This window comes from Myotis nattereri (assembly GCF_964212035.1).
Source record: "Myotis nattereri genome assembly, chromosome: 1".
In the NCBI taxonomy this organism is placed as follows: domain Eukaryota; kingdom Metazoa; phylum Chordata; class Mammalia; order Chiroptera; family Vespertilionidae; genus Myotis; species Myotis nattereri.
The window spans coordinates 61091830-61106680 of NC_138075.1; the positions used below are offsets into that span (position 1 = coordinate 61091830).

Sequence of the window (14851 nt, forward strand, 5' to 3'; positions counted from 1 at the left end):
CAGCTTCTAACTTGTTTCTAGAAACATTTTTCCCAGTTGTATGGATGTTATATCTTTACTGTGGAAAAATTGGAAAATGCGGAAAGGTATAAAGTAGAAAATGGCAATCACTCAGGGATCAACTTAGTATTCTATTAGACCCATGCATAACAGTATTCTGTTATATTAGCCCCATGCAAAGTAGTCTTACTAGTATAATAAAAGTTACACTATAAATCAATGAGGAAATGCAAATTTTCAATAAATTGGTGATGGTATAATTAGATGTCAATTTGGCAAAAGAAATGTAAGCTTTTCTTTTGGAACAACTCCATTATTCATCACCATCATCATAAAAAATCTAGGTGGGCTAAAAATCTAAATCTAAGCTACATAATTTATAGAAAACACATAGAAGGACTTCCGGCGGCGGCGGCTCCTGCAGCCGAGGCAAAATGGGCCAGAGTCAGAGTGGTGGTCATGGTCCTGGAGGTGGCAAGAAGGATGACAAGGACAAGGAGAAGAAATATGAACCTCCCGTGCCAACCAGAGTGGGGAAAAAGAAGAAGAAAACCAAGGGACCAGATGCTGCCAGCAAGCTGCCACTGGTTACACCCCACACTCAGTGCCGGTTAAAATTATTGAAGTTAGAAAGAATTAAAGACTATCTTCTCATGGAGGAAGAATTCATTAGAAATCAGGAACAAATGAAGCCTTTAGAAGAAAAGCAAGAGGAGGAAAGATCAAAGGTGGATGACCTGAGGGGCACTCCGATGTCAGTGGGGACCTTGGAAGAGATCATTGATGACAATCACGCCATCGTGTCTACATCTGTGGGCTCAGAACACTACGTCAGCATTCTTTCCTTTGTGGACAAGGACCTGCTGGAACCAGGCTGCTCCGTCCTGCTCAACCACAAGGTGCATGCTGTGATAGGGGTGCTGATGGATGACACAGACCCCTTGGTCACAGTGATGAAGGTGGAAAAGGCCCCGCAGGAGACCTATGCCGACATTGGGGGGTTGGACAACCAAATCCAGGAAATTAAGGAATCTGTGGAACTTCCTCTCACTCATCCTGAGTATTACGAAGAGATGGGTATAAAGCCCCCTAAGGGGGTCACTCTCTATGGGCCACCTGGCACAGGTAAAACCTTACTGGCTAAAGCAGTAGCAAACCAAACCTCAGCCACGTTCTTGAGAGTGGTTGGCTCTTAACTTATTCAGAAGTACCTAGGCGATGGGCCCAAGCTCGTTCGGGAATTGTTTCGAGTTGCTGAAGAACATGAACCATCGATTGTGTTTATTGATGAAATTGATGCCATTGGGACAAAAAGGTATGACTCAAACTCTGGTGGTGAGAGAGAAATTAAGCGAACAATGTTGGAACTGTTGAACCAGTTGGATGGATTTGATTCAAGGGGAGACGTGAAAGTCATCATGGCCACAAACCGAATAGAAACTCTGGATCCAGCACTAATCAGACCAGGCCGCATCGACAGGAAGATCGAGTTCCCCCTGCCCGATGAAAAGACCAAGAAGCGCATCTTTCAGATCCACACAAGCAGAATGACGCTGGCTGATGACGTGACACTGGACGACTTGATCATGGCTAAGGACGACCTCTCTGGTGCTGACATCAAGGCAATCTGTACAGAAGCTGGTCTCATGGCCTTGAGAGAACGTAGAATGAAAGTCACAAATGAAGACTTCAAAAAATCGAAAGAAAATGTTCTGTATAAAAAACAAGAAGGCACCCCTGAGGGGCTTTATCTCTAGGGAACCTCAGTTGCCTTCAAGGAAGTGGTCAGGGGTGCCGACCCTGGGGAGGGAGGAGGTGGGGAGTTGCAGTTGCTCTTCATTATGTGCCCTGTTTACCTCTCAGCACCGCGTGCAGGAGCCCGACGTGCAGCGCTCCATTCCCAATAAAGCGAGTTCTTTCTCAAAAAAAAGAAAAAAAAAAGAAAACACATAGAAGAATATCTTGATTTGCTTGGAGTAGGAAAAATTTCTTAAATAGGCATCAAAAACATTAATTAGGATGAAAAAGATTGACAAATTTAGCTACTTATTTTTTTAAATTAAATCTTTATTGTTCAGATTATTACATTTGTTCCTCTTTTTCCCCCCCATAACTCCCCTCCTCCCAGTTCCCGCCCCACCCTCCGCCCTCACTCCCCACCCACTGTCCTCATCCATAGGTGCACGATTTTTGTCCAGTCTCTTCCCGCATCTCCCACACCCCTTTCCCCCCCAAGAATAGTCAGTCCATTCCCTTTCTATGTCCCTGATTATATTATGATCACCAGATTATTTTTCACTGGATTCTTAGATTCACTTGTTGATAGATGCATGGTTGTTGTTCATAATTTGTATCTTTACCTTTTTCTTCTTCCTCCTCTTCTTAAAGGATACCTTTCAGCATTTCATATAATACTGGTTTGGTGGTGATGAACTCCTTTAGCTTTTCCTTATCTGTGAAGCTCTTTATCTGACCTTCAATTCTGAATGACAGCTTTGCTGGATAAAGTAATCTTGGTTGTAGGTTCTTGGTATTCATCACTTTGAATATTTCTTGCCATTCCCTTCTGGCCTGCAAAGTTTCTGTTGAGAAATCAGCTGACAGTCGTATGGGTATGCCCTTGTAGGTAACTGAGTTTCTTTCTCTTGCTGTTTTTAAGATTCTCTCTTTATCTTTTGCTCTTGGCATTTTAATTATGATGTGTCTTGGTGTGGTCCTCTTTGGATTCCTTTTGTTTGGGGTTCTCCGTGCTTCTTGGACCTGTAAGTCCATTTCTTTCACCAGGTGGGGGAAGTTTTCTGTCATTATTTCTTCAAATAGGTTTTCAATATCTTGCTCTCTCTCATCTTCTGGCACCCCTATAATTCTGATGTTGGTACGCTTGAAGTTGTCCCAGAGGCTCCTTACACTATCTTCGTATTTTTGGATTCTTTTTTCATTTTGCTTTTCCAGTTGGGTGTTTTTTGTTTCTTCGCATTTCAAATCTTTGACTTGATTCTTGCGCTCCTCTGGTCTGCTGTTGGGAGTCTGTATAGTATTCTTTATTTCAGTCAGTGTATGCTTAATTTCTAGTTGGTTCTTTATCATAACATCGAGGGTCTCATTAGATTTCTTGTAGATCTCATTAAGTTTATTGGCGGCTTCTAGACAGTTCTTGAGGGACCTTAAAAGTGTGGTTCTCGCCGAAGCCGGCTTGGCTCAGTGGATAGAGCGTCGGCCTGAGGACTGAAGGGTCCCAGGTTCGATTCCGGTCAAGGGCATGTACCTGGGTTGTGGGCACATCCCCAGTGGGAGATGTGCAGGAGGCAGCTGATCGATGTTTCTCTCTCATCGATGTTTCTAACTCTCTATCTCTCTCCCTTCTTCTCTGTAAAAAATCAATAAAATATATTTAAAAAAAAAAAAAGAAAAGAAAAAAAGTGTGGTTCTGAACTCTATATCTTCCATTGACAATTTTGTCCTGTTTCTTTGTCTCCGCATTTTTTTTTTTATGCTTTCTTGGTGCACCCCCTAGTGGTCTTTGTGTGCAGTCTTGTTGTAGTTAAGCCTTGATTGTTGTAGTTAATACTGGGGGGATTTGACCTCCAGGCCAGCTGGCTATGAGAGTCAGCTGTGTCTGCAGTGGGAATACTTCTGTCCTCTGGGGAGGTGCTAATCTAGCCTTTGCCTGAGGCTATCTGGCAAATGGCTCTGTGCAGGGCTTTGGCGGGGTGGGTCGCACAGGATCAAACAGGGCGGGCGGAGCGAGCAGTTATGGCTGCTCTCAGTTCCGTCCCTAGGTGCTCTGCCTCACAGAGTCCCAGCAACCGCTGCAAACCTCGGAGAGAAAGCTGCCTTCGAGTTCCAACTGAAGCCAGACAGTCCCGCTTCTCCCGTTTGAGTCTGAGTCCCTAGAGACTCACCCGGATCTGGAGCTCAGAGTCTGAAATTCCCTCCCGATTGAAAACCACAACCGCGCCCTCTGCCGCCAGCCTGCTCCATGCGCGCGCACTCCGCACCTGAGTATTTCACTTCAGCACTGCGCCTCCTCTGAGTCTGGGTATGATATTCTCTTTCCTCCTAGTTGTAGAATTTCCACTCAGCCAGCCCTCCTGTGGTTCTGGATGATGTTCGTTCCGTCTTTTAGGTGTACCCTTGAATTGGTTGTTCGAGGCAGCAATCTCCGGCATTAACCTATGCCGCCATCTTGGTTTCTCCCCTAGCTACTTTATAATTAAGAAATTATATTCATCAATAGCCTGGCCAGTTTTGCTGAGTGGTTGAATGTCAACCTATGAACCAGGAGAGTACAGTTTGATTTCCATTCAGGGCACATGACTGGGTTTCAGGCTCAATCCCCAGTAGGGGGCATGCAGGAGGCAGCCAATCAATAATGATTCTCTCATCACTGATATTTCCATCTCTCTCTACCTCTCCCTTCCTCTCTGAAATCAATAAGGAATATATGTTTTTGAAAAGACAATATAAAGAGGCTAAAAAGATAAGCCACTGGTCAGAGAAAATTTGCAACATATATGACTGACAAAGAACTAATAACCAGATTATATAAATAACTATGAACCAATGAGAAAAAGAAAGACAGAAGAAAGGAACATTTAGGTCCACATAAAACTGTGTACATCATTGTTGATTGCAATATTTCACTTTTCACAAAAAGTGAAAACAACCCAAATGTCCATTGACTGATGAATGGATTAATAAAATGTGATATGTTAACATAACATAAAGAAATACTATTTGGAAATAAAAGGACATGAAATACTAAAACATGCTATAGTATGGATGAACCATAAAACATTATGCTAAGTGAAAGAAGCCAGTGACAAAGAACCACATATTGTATGATTCCTTTTATATGAAACTAGAGGCCCGGTGCACAAAAATTTGTGCACTCGGGGAGGTGCGGGGGGAGGGAGTGGGGAAGACCCTCAGCCGGCCTGTGCCCTCTCGCAGTCTGGGAGCCCTCAGGCTCCCCAGGGTATTGGGCCTAAGCTGGCAGTCAGACATCCCTCTGGCAGCTTGGGAGCCCTCAGGGGATGTCCACTTGCCAGCGGGGAGCAGGCCTAAGCTGCAGTCAGACATCCTTAGCGGTGCTGAGGAGACAGGAGAGGCTCCCACCACCACCGCTGTACTGGCAGCCATCAGCCTGGCTTGTGGATGAGCAGAGGTCCTCCTGTGGGAACGCACTGACCACCAGGGGGCAGCTTCTGCATTGAGCATCTGCCCCCTGGTTGTCAGTGTGTGTTATAGTGACCAGTCATTCTCAGTGGTTCTTCTGTTAGGGTCAATTTGCATATTATTCTTTTATTATATAGGATATACAGAATGGGAAAATCTATAGATAGGAAGGAGATTGGTGATTGGCTACATCTGGGGGAGTGTGGGGTAATTAGGGGTGATAGCTAAGTGCTACAGGGTTTCTTATGGGGTAATGAACATGTTCTAAAATTGGTTGTGGCAATGGATGCCCAACTTGGTGAGTATATTAAATGTCATTAAATTGTACACCTATAAAAGACATGGCATGTTCAAAAGTATGTGAGTGAAGAGAGTTTAATAAAGGGATTGTTTACAAACGTGTGAGCAGCATTAAAGGAACCACAGAAATGGTAAACCACTGGGGACTAACTAACCATGGAGACTTTTCTCACTGCAAAGCCTGAAGCAACAACAGGAAGGAAGAGTCCTACCAGACACTGTGAGAGCTGAGAAGAAATGCAGCACCCCTGCAGCCAGCACTGTGGGCAGCAGCGAGGACATGAGGGGTTTCATACTCCAGATACTATCCTTGCCCACCCTCCAAGCTTATGCTGTGCGCCCCCCCCCCCCCACTTTGCCAAACTTAACTATAGCTGGAGGCAAAGCAGGTTGGTGTTACCATTCATAAAGGGATACAGAGCAAGGCAGAGAAAAATGAAGAATGGACTGGGAGGGTAGAAAAAGCTAGTATCTCCCATGACCTAGTAAGTGCACTCAGAGGTGTACACAATAAACAAGCTGAATACACCATATTCAAGGGATGTGTGCAAGGCAAGTGGTGGCCTCATTCCCTCTAATAGACACAAACCGGAAACTACTCAAACACCCACCCGTCATAGAGTGGAGAAGTAAGCTGTGCTGTAGTCATTCACACAAAGGAACACTAAAGCAATGAAACGAGTTCATACAACTGGACAAAATGGCAAGGATGAATCCCAGAAACATATGCTCAGCAAAAGAAACAGGGAACATATGATTCCACATATATAAAGTTCAAAGTTGGGCATAACTAACTTAAATTGCTTAGCAATACATACAGTGATAAAACTATATATTAAAAAAATAACAACAAAATGATGATCATAAAAGGCAGGATAGTGTTTCCCTCTGAGGAAGAGAGAGAGCAGATTATGGTACATGCTGTATAAGGGGAGGGGTAAGGGAGGGGGCCTTTGGGAAATGTTCTACTCCTTGATGTGGCTGTGCTTACATGGATGTTGGCTTTATATACATTATTAGAGGCCCAGTGCATGAAATTCGTGCATGGGGGGGGGGTGTCCCTCAGCCCAGCCTACACCCTCTAGCAATCTGGGACCACTGGCTCCTAAAAGCTCACCTGCCTGATAGCCCCTAACCACTCTGCCTGCCTGCCTGATCGCCCCTAACCACTTGCCAACCTGTCTGATCACCCCTCACCACTCTTCCTGCCTGCCTGATCGCCCCTAACCACTCTGCCTCAGCTCCTGCCATGGCGGCTTCATCCTTGTCATTTTGACATCTGGAAGGTTGTTCGGCTGTCTGGTCTAATTAGCATATTGTGCTTTTATTATTATAGATACTAAAAGTATATTTATCTGCATATTTATAATATATCTAATAAAAGTATAAAAACATTTTAATATAATTTTCACGTTTTCTAGACATATGCATATATAGAGTGAGTGCATATTCAACATCATTTCTGCATTTGCAACTTTTTTATTTAACCTTAGAAATAAAGGTTTTCTGAAATCAATAAAAACCCTTTCCAAGTTAGTTTTAAGGCTATATCATATTGCCAAATAGTATATATTATAAGTACTTGACTATTCCCTACTGGAAATATCTAGGTCAGGGGTGGGCAAACTTTTTGACACGAGGGCCACAATGGGTTCTTAAACTGGACCGGAGGGCCGGAACAAAAGCATGGATGGAGTGTTTGTGTGAACTAATATAAATTCAAAGTAAACATCATTACATAAAAGGGTACAGTCTTTTTTTTTTTAGTTTTATTCATTTCAAACGGGCCTTAGTTTGCCCACGGCTGGTCTAACCCATACTTTCTTCTTTTTCAATTTAAATTTTATTTTTCAATTATATTCAATACTAGGGGCCTGGTGCACAAAGATTCATGAGTGGGAGTGGAGGGTTGGGGTGAGGAGTAAACATCATTACATAAATCATTACATCATTTATGTAATGATGTTTACTTTGAATTTATATTAGTTCACACAAACACTCCATCCATGCTTTCGTTCCGGCCCTCCGGTCCAGTTTAAGAACCCATTGTGGCCCTCGAGTCAAAAAGTTTGCCCACCCCTGGGGTAGGGGGTAGGGGGTGGGAGGTTCCCCTCAGCCCAACCTGCACCCTCTCCAATCTGGGAGCCCTCAGGGGAGCCCTCTACAATTGGGAGTTTCTGTCTGTCTTTGCAATTGTCTGAGACCCCCCAACCCAGTTTGGATTGTTGCTCACAGAATAATAGAGGCTTTTGTTTTTTCTTTGCTTCATTGGTGGAGATTTCCTGGAAGTTTTAGGATATCTTCCCTTTAATTTTTCCTAGACATTGTGATTTTACTTATGTCTCTCACCTTTGCTTTCCCTCCATCCCCCACCCGCAATAGTAACTTGCTCCAGGTTCACTTTGCTCTAGTGCCTAGGAGATCCACTGCCACCAGAACTATGATTCCCAGCATTCCTGGTGCTCCCCACACTGGGAGTGACCGAGGGAGCCACGTCCCCCAAGCTGCCACCTCTCCCACTCTGCTCTCCGCCTGGCGCCTGTGTACACAAATTAACCTGCCATCTTTGTCAGATTATTTTGCATACTCACTCCTAATTGGTTGGTGAGCGTAGCTGAGGGACAGTCAATGTACATGTTTCTCCTTTATTATATAGAATTATTTTGTATTAGTTTACATTCAATATTATTTTATATTAGTTTAAGGTTTATAGCATAGTGGTTAGACAGTCATATACTTTACGAAGTGTTCCCCCTGATATTTCCAGTACTCACCTGGCACCATACATAGTTATTGCAATATTATTGACTATTTTCCCAATACTGTACTTTAGATCTCCTTGACTATTTTGTAACTGCCAATTTGTACTTTTTTATCCCTTCACCTCTTTCACCCATCCCCCAACCCAACTCCCATCTGGCAACCATCAGTATGTTCTCTGTATTTATGAGTCTATTTCTGTTTGTTTGGTTCATTTATTTTGTTCTTTAAATTCCACATAGAAGTGAAATCATATGATATTTGTCTTTCTCTGTCTGACTTATTTCATTTAGCATAATACTGTCTAGGTCAGTAATGGTGAACCTTTTGAGCTCGGCGTGTCAGCATTTTGAAAAACCCTAACTTAACTCTGGTGCCGTGTCACATATAGAAATTTTTTGATATTTGCAACCATAGTAAAACAGACACTTATATTTTTGATATTTATTTTATATATTTAAATGACATTTAACAAAGAAAAATCAACCAAAAAAATGAGTTCACATGTCACCTCTGACACGCATGTCATAGGTTCGCCATCACTGGTCTAGGTCCATCCATGTTGTTGCAGATGGCAAGATTTGACTCTTTTGCCCTGGCCTGTGTTGTTCAGTAGTTAGAGCATCAGTCTGCGCACTGAAGGGTCCCAAGTTTGATTTCCGGTCAAGGGCAAGTACCTGGGTTGGGTTTTCCTCCCCACCCCCAGTTTGGATGCATACAAGAGGTAATGGGTTGATGTGTCTCTCTCTCTCATATTGGTGTTTCTCTCTCTCTCTTCCCTTCTCTCCCTTCCATTTGCTCTGAAAAGCAATGGAAATATATCCTCAGGTGAGGATTAACAACAACAACAAAAAGATTTTAGTATTTTGTGATCAAGTAGTATTTCATTATGCTAGTATACAGTATGTACCATCTAACCCATCCTTTAAAAAATGACAAGTTAAAGGTTCCATGCACTTACTTGTCTCTCTCTCATACTGGGAGCTCCATGAGGGCAGAGACCATATCTACTCCGCTGAACTCTATCCTCAGCGTCAACACAAAGCCTGCCTGGCACGAATAAGATGCTCAATAAAACTGTCAAATGGATGAGTGAGTGCACGAATGAACAGATGACTGTATCTAGTCTATCCTACTCATCTCTATTACAAAACAGAAACACCACTGGGTGTCTAAGCAGAGGACCAACTGGGAGGGACAAGGGTGTGGAAGGAATTCCTTCACCAGTTGTGATTTGGACTAGCGGTGTCTAAGGTCCTTTCCACTCCCCAAATCCTGGCATTTGTTACCTGGCCAGAGCCAGGACTCAAGAATGGAAGAGTGGAACCCCACGTATGAACAGAAAGAATTTGTTTAAAAGTAACTGAACTGCTGTAAAAAAGAAGAAACTCTTACCATTTGCAACGGCATGGATGGAACTGGAGAGCATTATGCTAAGTGAAATAAGCCAGTCAATGAAGGAAAAATACCACATGATCTCACTCATTCATGGATAATAGAGACCATTATAAACTTTTGAACAATAATAGATACAGAGGAAGATCAGCCTCAAACAGATTGTCAAACTGCAGCGGGAAGGCCGGGGAGGGGGGTAAGAGATCAACCAAAGGACTTGTATGCATGCATATAAGCATAACCAATGGACATAAGACACTGGGGGGTAGGGGAGGCCAGGGGACTGTCAAGGGCGGGGGAAAAAAGGGACACATATGTAATACCCTTTGTAATACTGTAAGCAATAAAAAAAAGAAAAGAAAAAAAAAGGATGTGTAGTGAAAAAAATGTAAATATTGTACATATACACTCCATTGAATGAGAATAAATTTGACCTAAAATTTAAAAAAAAAATAGAAGTAACTGAAGAGTATTAGAAGCTATTTTCTTTCTTACTGAAAAAAAAGGGGAGAAATGTTGAAAAATCTGAAAAAAGAGCACATGTAAGTGAGCATTGAGGGAGTGGCAAAAACAGAATCTACACTTTCAAGGTGTAAAACTAAGAAGTATTGCTAAAATTTGGCAAGGCTTTTAAAAAGGATGCATGTTTTAGTGGTCCGTCTCAAAAAACTAGGCCACTAAACCTAAGTCTATGGCTTATGCTTTTCTACACTCTGATTTGAGAGGGTAAAACATCCCCCTTTATTGGAATTAGGAACAAGTAACATTTCCTGTTAGATTTTAAAGCAGTGAAACATAGGTCATAATTTAAAAAAAAAAAAAAAAAAAAAAAAGACTCCTCCAGAAAGAGGCAGAACTCTGTACAATGGAAAATTGAAAAATTGCCAATTTCAAGATGAATCAGCAAATAGCTTCCCCATGACAGGGACCTGGGAACCCTGCTGAACAGACAGACCTACTTGAATTGAAATCAGCTCTATTTCCTGACTTGCAGGAACAACTGTCATCTGAAGACCTTCTCTGGGTGCTATGTGTGTGCCTTTGCCTGTTGGAATTTATTAGGAACGGAACACCGTATCCCAGGACAATATTCACCTACAGGAAAGGGTTTTCATTCAAAGGAATGTGGTTACATCAGGCCTTCTCATCCCACCCAGCCTTTCCATCCTTGCTTTCCCACAGGGTGCAAGCTGTTTAGTGCGGCTGCCAGTTTTTAATTATAAATTCTCATATTTGCCGGGAAATCATCAACACCTGGCTTCATGCTCACGAGTCCCACAATCCCCTCATCCCAGCCCCAAATTAATTTCCTCTTCCTCCAAAGGGAAATGTTTTTGCCAAACATTCGTAATCCTTAGCAACTTGTTTACTCAAAGAAGGGAAGTGGGGAGGGCAAAGAGGACAGAAGCGGCGGTGAGTTCTTCCCTTTCAGCTCTGGCCAGCCCAAGTTTTTGGCATTTCTTGGAGCTTCATTTGATGCCCTCTTACTTCTGAGATGACACTGCCTGCGATGTAAATTACCTACATATTCTTAACCAATGGAACTGACGCCCTCTATTCCCAATGAAATTCAGTGTAGAGACTGCGTATTTGAGAGTTTTTAGATCTTGAGTCAATGACACCAATTTGCTTAGTAACTCCCTATCTTCCTCCTAACTCTGAATCCATGTAGTTGTCTCAAATTTTATTTGGCTCAAAATTAATTTTTCTATAAAAATGTCATCCTTGGTGGGCAATAGCTAATTTTCTATAATGAAAACAGGACCAACTTGAGTTGAAAAGATGATTTTTTTTCCCCTGTCTCGCAAGCTCAGAACCAACCAATCACAGACACACTTTTAAATGTATTGGTCACCTTTCATCTGTCTGCCCAGCAGCTCTCTCTTTTTCTGGGATAGCAATGCCCTCCCTCTCTTTGGGGAACTGCCTCTCTCTCCACTTCTCTAATTAAATCGATCTTGTTGGGGCTGAAAAACTGGCTTCATCTGAGAGTCTACTGAAGGTTCTGATACCCTGAGAACCTAGCAAGATGTCTAACAATATGTCCAGTAAAGCCTAACCTGAACACATCTTTAACAAGAAAAGCTGCCACCAGTTTTGTGCCTGGGAAATGCAGAAAGTCACTCTGGGACAGGTCATCCTCAATGTTTCGCTGTAACACTGCAATGGTCTCTGTCAAGCAGTCGGCCATTCTCCAGGGAGAAGGGTGTGTTACACTCCAGCCTTGGAACCACTGAGACCCTGTGGAGTGCAGCAGGATGAAAGCATCTCGATGACTGAGATGGTTTTGACAGGCTCACAGAGACATCAAGAGCTGTCACGAGGATCTACCTGTGCAGTGAACAGGGCTACTGCATTGTGGGAAGAGCTCCTACAAGTGAAGCTATCAAAGTGACAGTTACATTATGACTCTATTGCCACATAAAAAAACTACCCCCAACCTTAGCAGCTTAACACAAGCATTACTTCACACCAGTGTCTGAGGGCTGGGCATCTAGGGGTGGCATGGACGGGTAGTGTTGGCTCAGGACCTCTCATGAGGTTGCACTCAGGTTGTCATCGGCGGCTGCAGTCGTCTGAAGGCTGGACGAGGGCTGGAGGCTTCACTTCCAAAATGGCGCACTCATGCGGCCATTGTCGGGAGACTTCAGTTCATTACAGTGTGGGCATCTCCCCAGTGCTGTCCACTCATAGTAGCTGGATTCCCCCGGAGTGAGTGATGGGAGGAAGGCAGGGTGGGGGTAGGGAGAGAGAGAGAGAGAGAGAGAGAGAGAGAGAGAGAGAGAGAGAGACAGACTAAGAGGGAAGCCACAGTGTCTTCTATAACCTAAACTTAGAACCAACTTACTATCTCTTCTGCCATTTTCTACTGGTCACACAAACGAACTCCAGTACAGTGTGAGAGAGGAAGATACAAGGACATATGCCCAGAAGGCAGGAATCACTGGGAGCCATCTGAGAGACTGGTTAGCACAACAGCAGAATCAAGAGAAGGAGGGGGAGAAGGAGTCTTATTGATACTGCTTGAGCCCCGGGGACATCTATGTCATATGAATCAATACATGCTTTTCTGTACTTAAGTTGTTTTGAGCTGTTTTTTGGCCCATTGCTACCAAAAGGTTCTTGACTAGTACAATTGCTAACTCTTATTGAGCCCTTAGTGCCATACAGTGAGCTAAGTCCTTCTCCATGACAGTTCCATGAGATAGGACTATTTTTTTATATCTTTTTCCCAGATGAAAAATGGGAGTCTGAGAGATGTGACATGGTTTGGAAAGAAGCCAGGCAACTGGTAAGTAACAAATGCAAATTTTACACCCAGGCAGTCTTACTCTAGCAGCAGTTCTCAACCTGAGTCGCGAACAATGAAAATACATCCTGCATATCAGATATTTACATTACGATTCATAACAGTAGCAAAATTACAGTTATGAAGTAGCAATGAAAATAATTTTATGGTTGGGGTTCACCACAACATAAGGATCTGTATTAAAAGGACGCGGCATTAGGAAGGTTGAGAACCACTGTCTAGAACCTACTCTCTTGCCATGTAAAGGGATACTCTTTATGCACTTCTCCTCTTGATTCAGTTTGAGATCTTTTCCTCATGAGATGAGCTGTGAACTTGGATTCTCCTGTGGAATGGCTCACACACCAACTGAGACTGGGCCCACACTCACTGGGTCTATGGCCCAGAACAAAAGCCGCCTGAATCCGAGGAGAGAAAAATGTTACTCTGCTAAGCCATTCCCACCGTGGCATCCATGGTGCGTATCCAACAAAAATCAGGGGCCAGCCAGTCATCCATCACCAACCCAAAAGGTGTCTTCAGTTTCTCATCCCAGTAATTGAGGACATATGTTACTCTGCAAACAGTCCTGATGGGAAATGGTTGATGTCCCTCCCTTCTGAAGCTTGGCAAATGAGAGGGAAGAGGAGGGGGGCAGAGGAGGAGGCTGAGCATTTTCATTTTCTTATGTTAACAACTCTAAATGATTAAGGGCAAGAAAGGGATGGCAATAGAATATAAAAATGCTTTGTGTAGGGTTCACATTTACTCACACTTTTAACTCCACTGTGGCTTATTAGTTCATGGGAAAAAATGACAAAAAGGAATAAAAACCTGACTATGAATCCAGTATCAACAATGTGCAGCCATAGTAACCAAGAAAGTGCAATTCATGAATTGAAAAAAAGAAGAAAAAATGAGAGAGAGAGAGAGAGAGAGAGAGAGAGAGAGAGAGAGAGACCAGGCAGATGTCAGAAAATGGTTACTGAGTGAAGAATGCTGTTAACCCCTAGTAGTTAAGCAGGGCAGCTCTGGATTGGCCTTGCACACATCCTGGCTAAGATGCACATAAGGAATTGGCAATGTTCTAATTCCTATTTGATAGAATATCCAACTCAGCTGAAAAGAAATTCACTCAAGGATAAAACGACATAAAAAGGCTCTGCCTCACAAGAATTTCTTGACTTTTTCCGGGGGGTGGGGGTGGGGTGGGGGTAAGTCAAATTTGCTTTGCATTAGTTCAGCCTAGATTCACTACAGGAAGACAATGGGGTGTGTGACTTCTCGTGTATTTCCACAGTTAGCTCTGGAATGACTTGGAGCCGCCGTGTGAACACAGTTCTGGATAAAGTACAGCAAGCCGGGGCTCAGAGCCACACCCGCTGCTCTTCACCTCTGGGATATGCTAGTAAGTCATCTGTTTCTTATTTGTGTAGCCAGGTCTCCGGAATGGATGGCTCCAGGGCCCTGGGAGGAAGGCCAAGCAAGGGCAGTGGTTCTGGAGGTCCTGGGGCAATGACTCAGATGGGAGTTATGGGCAACTTGGGAACTATCCAGTTATCAAACGTGGGGCTGAAAGCATCTTTAAGGGTCATCGAGTCCAATGAGTCATATGAGGCTTAAATTCCCCGTTTTCCCCAACCTTTGTGCTGAAGAGGTAGTTCAGCCCATGCTCAGACCTCATCCTTGAGAAGGAACTCCCCTCACTTTGGGGCAATCCATATAGCTTTAACTGCTAAAGAAATCTTTCTCCCTGTAAATTACCACTCACAGCTCCTTAAAGCAAGTCAAATACTCATAGATTTGAGAATAAATGGCTATTTTGTCCTCAGGATTCTCCAATCTAAACATAAAGAGTTCTTGATCATTCTTCATTTGGCTCTTTTCCTTTGAAGAGATCTTAAAGTACGGTCCCTTGCTTTAACTATA

General features: G+C 43.2%; 1 protein-coding gene across 1 annotated transcript; it reads left to right on the forward strand.

Annotated features, from left to right (window-relative positions):
* Positions 1–416: 416 nt before the first annotated feature.
* On the forward strand, positions 417–2147 carry LOC308527134 (26S proteasome regulatory subunit 4-like). Its single transcript, XM_081102485.1, has one exon. It carries the CDS (start codon positions 435–437, stop codon positions 1194–1196), a length of 762 nt encoding a protein of 253 aa, XP_080958611.1. The 5' UTR covers positions 417–434; the 3' UTR covers positions 1197–2147.
* The last annotated feature ends 12704 nt before the right edge of the window (positions 2148–14851 follow it).

What these genes read in the sequence shown, in the direction of transcription:
- LOC308527134 (XM_081102485.1), top strand. Translation starts at nt 435, where the DNA reads ATGGGCCAGAGTCAGAGTGGTGGTCATGGTCCTGGAGGTGGCAAGAAG.